Raw genomic sequence first — 10227 nt, forward strand, 5'->3', positions numbered from 1 at the left:
GTGATACTGATCCCAAGTGTTTACTCTAAGCAACTTGCTTCAAGTGCAAACGCTTAAGCTTAAATTAACCCATTTAACACACGTGTGTGTGCGTGCAGTACACGGGTTCTCGATTGCAGCCCCAAGCAAATTCTCAGTTGGGCGCCTTTGTTCAGATGCTATGCATGCACTGCATGTAACACAGACCACGATTCTTGCACGTGGAAATGTTCAAATATATATTGTCTCACAACCCGGCCGAGAGGGAATCATTTCAGCAGCATTCATTCAGTACAAGCTTTCAGCGTCCGGTGTCTCATCAGCAGTCAGGCCTGCTTTAAACGTAACAAGTCCAGTTTTCTTGGACTGCATCAATGCTGCGGAGACTATTCCCTCCCACAAGGCCATGAGGCCGATGGGCTGTGTAACACGGGACTTTTATCCTTTGTGGAAAGACAACATATTCGGAGGCATTAATCGTCTATTTTAATTTATATTCTCCACAATGCTACCGATTTACTTTGACCACCCTGGGGAATATTGTTGCCACGATATTGGTGACGCTACAATAATACATCTTATATAAGCTCAAAATAAATCATACTCATTTAGCAAAATATCGTTATAAAATCTCCCTGCACGCCAAGATAAAATGGTCCAAGTTTCTTGAGTACTCCCTGTCTGTCCACCCAGCGGCATGAGTACACCACAGCCAGCAATCGTGTGGTGTGGTAAAGTGTGGGTACTCACACCTCTCCAAAGACGTCTTGGCCAGCGTGGCAGAGCTGCAGCGGCCAAATACCGGATAGAGGGAGCGGCTCTACGTGGAATCCCTGCCACCAGCTGTGGCAGAGGCGAGATGTTAATGCCCTCACCTCGTATACAGGTTGTGGGTTCAATCCCAACCCTGACACATGGTGTATATTTGGAGTTTGCATGTCTCTCTCCGTGGTCACGTGGATTTTTCTTCAGATCCTCCGGTTTTTTTCCTCCACATTTAGAATCAACATCAAGTGTTTTAGAGTATTTGGCTGTTATAAATGACCACGTGATAAGCCACTTCGTTTAGCCATCATGTGATGGCCAGGCCGTTTCTGAAAAAGAGCCACGTAGCTCGGTGGGCCTCACCTGGTAAAACAAAATAGTTTATAAAGTTAGTTTATAGTATATAGGCAAGCAATTGCAGGGCTGCATCTTTACTTTTAAATAACCACAGAGGTGGCGGTGGGGGGGTGGAGGTTGCAGCCAGTCGTGAAATGGAAGGAGACCCCCGGGTTCACTGCGTTGTGACACGGAACACTCCAGGCCGACCGTTGCTGCAACGCCGCCTTAACGGAGCCGCCTGCCGATGGAATATTCATCTCCGTGTGGTCCTGGTGGGGTGGGGGGCTCTCGAGGACACGCCAGGGGGGGTGGGGAGGGTTGTCAGCGCCCCGGCCCAGGTGCCCGGCTAAAGCCCGGATTGACTGATATCTCGTTCAAAGTCCGTTTAGCCAATCTGCCGTCATAAGTGTTCACCGTATCGCGACAGACGAATGGTGTGGTTTTTTTCTTTCTGTTTTTAATAGGATGATCATACTCTGGGCGACAGTAATCCACAACAATAATGTGAGAATAATGTAATATATATTTACAACAAATGATGTTTGATAAGACTGCATGAGTTAAAAAGTTGTTTTAACAATATTGATATAAGCAGCATGGGTGTTCTTGCATGTGTCGATGGTCACAAAGCTAATTGAACAATTTGCTCAATCGTCCTCATCTCAAACTAAACTTTATGGACAACGGAGTCTTGTGGGATATCAAGTGGTTGTTATATTTTTTTATTTGACACCCTCCCTGCCCACCTAATTTTAACTATTTGGAGAAGTAAACATTTCCACACAATATGGGCATTGTGCACCGAGCATTGGCAACGCAGCTCGCTTTGACCAACGCGTCACCAACCAACGAGGCCATGCCGTTACAAACTAATCCCTCTCGGGCGGGGGGGGGGCTCTAAACAGAATCCCTGCTCGCTTGGAGCGCGACGCTTTAGACGAGGCAACGGAGAGGGGTGGTGGGTGAAGCGGACACGGGAAACGCCGTGGAGAAGCCTCCACACTCCCAGACTTGTAGGGCCACCGACGAGCTGATGGCGGTCAGGTCCTTGTCAGGATTTGCCGCCTTGATTCTCTTGGTATGGCTGAAAGCCCTCCGTCTCCAGCTTCTCCTTGAATTTCAGGTAATCCCTCCTGCGGTCAAAATACTTGGTCTGTGACAGAAGGGAATCGGCGGGGGGGGCGAGGGAGCGGGGAGCAGATGCGTTATTACACAGGTGCACTTTGCCAGGGTTTAATTCTTAGGGGTATTTTTTTCTCTCTCTCTCTCTCGTGTTTTTTGTTTTTGGGCCCCGCAGCGAGTTCCCTCGCAGAAATTGTTTTGCCGAGGTTTTTGAAAAGCTCAACAAAGGATGAACTCGGCATGACTCTGTGACGGGGGGGCAGGGGGGGGCGAGATGTCCGGGTGGCACACGGCTTCACGTCGACAAGGACGAGGCCGCAACATCACCAGGGCGCCTTTGCTTTTGTATCGCCGCAATCCGCAGCGAAGCATCGGAGAAAACCATCACCGTAAATAAACACCATCGACACAAATTACGTATGGACTGTGTCGGTAGTTGTCGGGGGCACTGCCGGGTGTTGGTCGAGTGGTGGTGGGTACCGCCACGGCAAACGAGTTTTGTAGTGCGGGTGAGCGTTGGTGAGTGTCAATTTGAGTCCTGGATGTTGAGTGTCGCTGAGTGTGCTCCCACACTCAGTGACACTCAACAGCGATTGGTTGAAATACTGCACCCAAGTGAACAGCTACTTCGTGATTCTACTAACGAATACCCACAGCTGTAGATATCTGCAGTGTACGTCCGACATCACGGAACTCCCTTAATGCAATGCACGTTCGCCTCTGCCATGTGAAAGATCGCAGTGGGCTCTCGGCTGGATCTGAACAAAGAATTCACTCGTTTGTTTTCCCCACTCAAAACAACACTCCGCACGGGGTGCGCACGTGCGGTTTGAGCGCCCGCCGCTCACTCCGTGCCTCCTCTTGCGTGCCGTCACAATATTGCCTTTGTTAACTTGCTATATAGGGACAATGAAACTTTGCCTCAAACAAAAAAAATATCCTGTGCTTGGTCTTGCACAAGGCCTCCGTATGAACTCGGGGGAGTAAACAGGTATAGCTTTACCGGCGGAGGTGAGACACTGAACCAGCTGGAATGCCAGCGGGCCGAGTTCAAAAGACGTCCGCTAAGACGGCTGTTGTTGAGTATGGCCTGGGTTAATCCTGGCCCTCAGGCAAACTGCACAGCGCTACAATTAGTTCACGATAAGAACCCCAAAAAATCATTAGTAACACTACTATAAAGATAAAGGGACATCCCCTGCTATTGCTTGCTTACTACAACACTGCTGGCGGAAGGGCCGCCACTAGAGGGAGCTCTAAAGCCCCTCTAGTGGGTATTTTGGCAAGTAATGCTTCCATAACTACTCAATAACGACACCGTAATCGTGAAATTACAAAACATCCCAATGTGGGACACTCCTGTAGGGTGGAAATGCTTTCCCGGGCAAGTAACTTACACGCTCATTATTTTACGTTTATTGACAAGCTGTGTTTACAATCAACATCAGTTCACATCAGATGTGAAGTGAATTGACCTGATCTGAACTGGATCTATGTCAAGCAGAGTCATGCTCATTGACATATTTCAAAAATAAACACGGATTCCTCATTTCGAAAATCCCCATTTAGCCTCCCATAGGTCGACCCAGCCTGAACTGATTTACCAAGTAAAGGTGCGATGCGTAAACATCGCCACTCGGGAGACAAAGGTGGCCGGGCGCGGCGCTGGCCACCCACGCACTTCCTGTGCCGTGCCGGCCTTCACAGGTGCTACTCCTCGCTAACAGCACTTGCCCCAACAGTCTGTTAAGGCTCCACGGGGGATGTTTGTCTTTGTGTGTGTGCGCGCGAAGGCAGAGAGCAGCACACACCCACTGCCGAGGGCAGGCCTCCACGAACTCCTTGCGCAGGGCGGCGCATTCCGACTCGGGGTTGCGCCCAGCCGCTTCGCTCGCGTCCGCGCACTTCCAGAAGGCGTCGCGGCCCGACCAGCAGCGGCGCCGTTCCTCGCCCGACGGGGCCGCCATCCCCGGCTCCCTGCAACCTGTCCCACGGCTGCAGCACGCAGCGCAGAGGCAGGGGGCATTGCTCGCAAGGAAACGGCACACTGACCCAGCACCTCTGATTAGCAAGTTTGGCTACGGACGGTGCGAAAGAGGTTCAACATGCATAAAACACGAGACGCTGACCAATGGAGATTATAAGCAGAGCAATGACCACAAGAGAACACCACCAGCCAATACAAGACACTGACCACAAGGGAACAGCACACTGACCAACACAGGAGAGAGCATTTTTTTCCCCTCCTGATGACGACTGCTTGCGTTGCGATCGAAAGTCTTTTTTTTTCTTACTTTTTTTTTACCTATCTACATGACTTTACCGAAAGACCCAAAGAATATAACAGTGGAGAGCATATGTGCACTGCATCAACTATAACATCACAGCCATTGGATCACTGACCATCAAATGAGCACTGAAATCCAGAGCAAATGCACGAGCATGAGAGTGACCAACATCCACAGCACTGAGCGCATCTAAGCGTCGCGCTGACCACGAGAGAATGGTGTTGACCAACGCAGCACGGACTATGTGAGTACGGCACCAGCCCAAACCTCACAGCATTGGCCAACAAAATGAGCACTTGCAAACATACTGAGAGCAGTGACCAGTGGCAAGTAACCACAGCATTGGCCATACAAGCAAGTCACTGTCCACAAGTGAATGGGATTGGCCAACACAGGACAGACTGGACATATGTGAAAAAGAGCTTTATAGCTCACTGGATTCCTCCAGTATAAATAAAAATTCTGATTCTGACAGACAATATCAGCACGGCCTTGCAAAATAGCGTGGTTGGCACGGGCCCTGGTGCAAGCGAGCTTGATCAGAAACAGAATGAACGCCGCTCCATTCAGTTCCTGAGGAAGCACCCCAGAAAGTGGAGCGAAACGTCGGACATTGCGCGGAACAACACCGCGGGCACGGACCTGCAACCACATCGGCGAGCTCCACATCTCCACCGTCGTGACCTCTGGTAAGCATACCGCGAATTAGCGTCAGGACTTTATGTGAGGATGTACTTAACAGGTTTGATGAGAAGACCGTGTACATATACGCGATACGTTTTGCACATACGGCAATTTCATGCAGATTAGCGCCCACTCTCGAGGGGATGTCAACTGCTTCCTGATTATAATTCACCCTGACCTGTCTCTCGCCGACCTGTGTTCACATTGCGCATGCGCGGACGTGACGATTAGCTGTGCCCGTATTCTAGCAGTCTGCACAGGTGGGTAACACGCATGTCACCCCCCACCCCCTCCTTCACCTACTGTGCAAGTGTATTGTTGACTTTAACAGCCCTGATTAAACTGCCACGACCTGCTGAAAACATGAAAATGTTAACATCCCCAATACACAACGGATCACACTCCCCCTCTCACTGAGAGCCTCCACGACTAACATTACCCCTCATTAGCATCGTGTTTCAACAGAATAAGATATAAGCAAACGCATGGATTGTTACACTTTCCAGCATGTGCTTGTCTTTCCAAGTATTTACTGATGACTATGGAAGCAATACGCACTTGCTTGTCTGTTTTCAAATAGTCCTTTTTTGGCTCTGGTTTGTTCCATATCTGGCCAGGTCACCGAGTGATAAGCCCATCATCCCACCAGGGTCGATAAATCAGGCACCAATTTGTGGTTGTGGAATGGAAAAAGACCCACCCCCACCATAGGAAAATTTGGAATGGCCACCAATGGCTCTGCAGGACAGCAAACAGGAGATTAACACCACCACAGTGCCAATTCGAGCAGGATATCACTCAATATCCTTACGTTTTTTTGGCGGACATTTCAATGACACAATATTAAAATGCTGCACCATAATTGGCCATTATCAATCCACCGCTGAATGAATGTCTCTCCAAGTAGTCAATCCTGAGATCTAGCTAAATTGCAGCAATCCTCTGGGAGAGTGATATGGGAGTGTAACCTCACCATGCCCGCTCAATGTGTGTTGAAGATCCAGTACTCGTCGGACATGGGGAACACGCAAAACGCACAATTACACAAAATGATGGTTCATATTCTTAGGTTTTTTCGGTAAAGTCACGTAGGTAAAAACATTAAAAAGTAAAATAAAATAAAAAATCACGACGTTTCGGAGGCAACACAAGCTTCCGTCTTCAGGTGGTACCGTCACAGCCACGACAGCTGTATCAAGTAAATGAGAGATTGCAGGAGTTACCACTCCGTTTATATAATGGTTGGAGAATACATAAAGCAACAAGATATTTAAACGGACAATGTCCCCTTCATGTACGTCTTTCGACGTACAAAATAAAATTCGAAGATTTGTTTTGTTGCAGAACCACAGCCTTCTGGGGGGTGTATTATTTCAGCTGAATTGATTCAATACGAGCAAACTCACATTCAGGTCACCACAGCCACCTCCGAGTTTGCAAGACAAAATACTGTATTCCATGTCAAAGTTAAAAATAGTGTTTAGCTTTGGTATGAAAACCCCGAGTATGACTCTACATCTCCTCTACTTCCAATTCCTCTCTCTGTGCCGTCTCCTTTGTCAACATCCGTCGGCGATCATGACCATGACGTTGCATGTATACTTGTTGTTAATCAAGTCATCTGCCATCGTGGGATGACAACAGAATATACTGGACTACCTATGTCATAAACACAATGCCTTGAAATCATTAAATAAAAAACATACATTTAAGAGAAATAACCCCCTTTTCCGAGCCTGTGAAGGGAAGATGGATGATTGTGAAAATAGAATAAGTATTTTAGAATATTACGTTTTGAAGGGGTCTAAACAATGGTTACACTGTGACCACATTTTCATAAAATAGTCGACCAAATGTTCGTCAAATCACGCGGCTGCCTTGGGCTCCGCTTACCTGTTAGATGTCCTATTCACTTTCCGCGCTTTTAGATTTTGAAATATAAAGGGCCACTCTTTGTTTAGCTTTGGTATAGGTTTAGGGTTTGGGCTTAAGATTTAGGGCTTCATAGTTACGGGACAGTTGTACCAAATATTACTACTTCACCTACCACGCATGTGCAGGGCCATTAGTTTAACATGTAGGCTTTCGCGACCAATATAATCCACAATACAGGTTTTTTTGGGGGGTAGATCGCGTAAATATGAATGGAAAAAAAAAACAGGAGTATTTCTCCACATATCTGGTTGTCCGCTTGATGATGTTGGTTGTAATTACTGTCGAAATGTCATACTCAGATTGTGTATGTTGTGGATTTGCTCTCCAACACGCAGATGTGCTGTACTCGTAACGAATTGGTATGTTCTGTTACGTGAGCAAACCTTACTAATTGGCTATGTCAGGTGGTGGTGGGTTTAAAGACACATTCATATTTACACGATCTAACCCAAAAAAAACCTTTATAAGGGGCCATTAGTCTCGGCGTATTGTAAAAGTTTCATGGAATACAACATTTGGGGTAAAACTCTTAATATAACCGTCGCATCCTATAATCCGCGCAAGTGTGGGAAAATCTCGTTTGTTTAAATTACGTCTGCCGGCTTTATTCATTAAAATCAGCAAATTCTAAAATAGGCAAAGCTGATCCACGGATAATTGGATTAATCACGGAATCGGCTCGATCCTGCTGCGGATAAAAGGGATAAGATAAGGGTGGATAAGAGGAAGTTTTTTACTTCACACGGGTCTTATGGGCACCACCGTTTAACGCGTTTGTCACGGGAGGGTTTTTTTTCCTTTACAAATTCTGCTCTGCAAAAGAACCACTTGTAGAAAAAGTTAGAACTTTATAACGATTTCGTGTGGTGCACTGCCTCCCCTTTGTCAATCCACCACCCACTGCTGGATGAAGTCCTCCCCACTCCTTTCGGTCATGGGGGTTGTGTGACCATATTTCACCCACACTGCTCAATACGGATTGGTGAAGAGGGGGGGGGTGCCCAGGACTACTTGAGATATCTTTCACGTCGGTGAAATAGATTTCGACGACCGCTTACATATCCCCTGTCCACCCACGGCATAGCCACTGGCATAACCTCTGGAGTAACCACCAAACGAGCATCTCCTAACATGGATGGACAATTAAAGACAATCCACAGTGGTGAGATTGTGGTCATGCCACCCAAACTATGGGACATATCGTAAACCCGCAGAGACGCATACAGATACACAGACTTGCATATTAAAGACAAGCCACGATAGTACGATTGCGGTCACGATATGCAAACTACGGACACACAAAGTAAACCCCTGTATAAACACGCAGGCTTTCGCGACCGATATTACCCTTAAGGTGTTTTGGGTTAGATCGTGTAAATATAAATGTGTCGTTAAACCCGCCACCACCCGACACCCCGGTGTGCTAAACTAATAACCAATTGGCATGTTCTGTTCACGTGACAACCCTTACTAAATTGGCTGTTGGGTGGTGGAGGGTTTAACGACACATTTATATTTACGCGATCTAACCCAAAAAACTTCGATTATGGATAAATCTCACTGCAAGTCTGCACTCGTTCAACGGAGGAACAGCGGAACGACGCAAATGTGTCTCTCTGCTGAAGCACTCTCGTGTCGGCCAGCGTCAGACCTCGACATGATTGCCATCTGGCTCCTGAACACCTGAAGACGGAAGCTTGTGTTGCCTCCGAAACGTCGTGATTTTTATTTTTTATTAATTTTAATGTTTTACCTACGTGACTTTACCGAAAAAAAACCTAACACTATCAATCCTGAACATTTGTTTCGCTGCCATCCCAAACAAGCAGAGAAGTTGTGTCTGGTGACATGGACGTTCGTGATTTGGTAGCTGGAGGTTTACCCATTTAGCCACAAGTCGCCGGCCTATCGCGGGTTCATCCGATAAATGTGCGGTGTGTGGTGAAGGTGGAGCGGTGGCGCAATGGTTAACGCACTTACGTGCCGGCCCCGGCAAACCCGGCTTGGAATCTCGGCTCTACTGATACAATACAGTACCACCATTGGCGAGGGACATCTAAACTGCTCCTGTGCGCATCCCTTAAATCTGTGAAAATTAGCGCTGTAGCTCATAGACTCTCTCCAGTATAAATATTCATATTAATCGCCTATGTACCAGCGTGGCGAAGTATGGTCACTCCCCCGCCCGCCGCCGCCTTCCCCAAAATGACCAACAACGCCGGGTGGCCTTCATCCAGCAGTGGATTTACAACGAGGCTGTTGTCACCGTTCAAAGCTCTTCTTGCCGATGATGGCAGCAGCAGAGGCAGCGGTAATTACGTTCCAGAAGGCAGATACCGATGATGTCTCTCGCTGCTGGCCGCCACGGACGAGGCGGGCTTTACGAGATAGAGAGAGACAGAGTTCGCGATCGTGAGTTCGGTGTCGTTTCGCTGTCCCTTCGAAGGCTCCCTCGGGCCGAAGGAACGCGGACGGAAAGTGTCTCGAACGTGACGACGACGACGCAGATCGCCAGGAGCCCGAAATCGACAGGAGAGAGACGCCTTACCAACACAAACCCTTCCCGGCAGCTCGCAGCGTCGCGCCTCAGAAATCCGTCAGGTATCGGGGTTGTTGTTGTTGTTTTTAAAAACGTAGTGAAGTTGAAACTTTTTTAAACCGGCGATAATTAAACTGTACAGTGCGTTAGCGTACAGTGCGTTAGGCTACGCACGTGCCGTTGTTGTGACCTTGCCGATCGCGCCGACGGCGGCCGTAAAGCCGGTCCACCACCACGACCGGCGTCCGGAGTCGTAAAGTGTCGCGAAACGCCGCGTGCGGTGGCAGGCCGATCACGTGGCTTGTGCGCCCTCTGCCGGGCAGAGTTGGATCATCATCAACCACCACCACCACCACCAACCACCACCAGCACCACCACCAGCACCACCAGCACCACCAGCACCACCACCAACCACCACCAACCACCACCACCAACCACCACAACCACCACCAACCACCACCAGCACCACCCACCACCACCAACCACCAACCACCACCCACCAACCACCACAACCACCACCACAACCACCACCAACCACCAACCATCACCACCAACCACCACCACCACCACCAACCA

The 10227-nt window shown here is 48.5% G+C and overlaps 1 protein-coding gene across 4 annotated transcripts; it reads right to left on the bottom strand.

The window, feature by feature from the left end:
• Positions 1 to 1518: 1518 nt before the first annotated feature.
• Positions 1519 to 10032, bottom strand: LOC133341275 (cytochrome c oxidase assembly factor 6 homolog). Of its 4 annotated transcripts, none has more exons than XM_061549779.1 (3): positions 9661 to 10032; positions 4017 to 4252; positions 1519 to 2236 (listed from the first exon to the last, which is right to left on the bottom strand). In XM_061549779.1, the coding sequence occupies exons 2-3, from the start codon at positions 4170 to 4172 to the stop codon at positions 2135 to 2137; spliced, it is 258 nt and encodes an 85-aa protein (XP_061405763.1). In that variant the 5' UTR covers positions 4173 to 4252; positions 9661 to 10032; the 3' UTR covers positions 1519 to 2134. The 4 variants fall into 4 exon arrangements, with proteins under 4 accessions (XP_061405763.1, XP_061405761.1, XP_061405762.1 ...); XM_061549777.1 differs by having other exon boundaries at positions 4017 to 4200; positions 9826 to 10031; XM_061549778.1 differs by having other exon boundaries at positions 4017 to 4200; positions 9661 to 10025.
• Positions 10033 to 10227: the final 195 nt, after the last annotated feature.

This window comes from Lethenteron reissneri, chromosome 11 (genome assembly GCF_015708825.2).
Source record: "Lethenteron reissneri isolate LAM-NWPU_2019-01 chromosome 11, ASM1570882v1, whole genome shotgun sequence".
Classification (NCBI taxonomy): Eukaryota; Metazoa; Chordata; class Hyperoartia; order Petromyzontiformes; family Petromyzontidae; genus Lethenteron; species Lethenteron reissneri.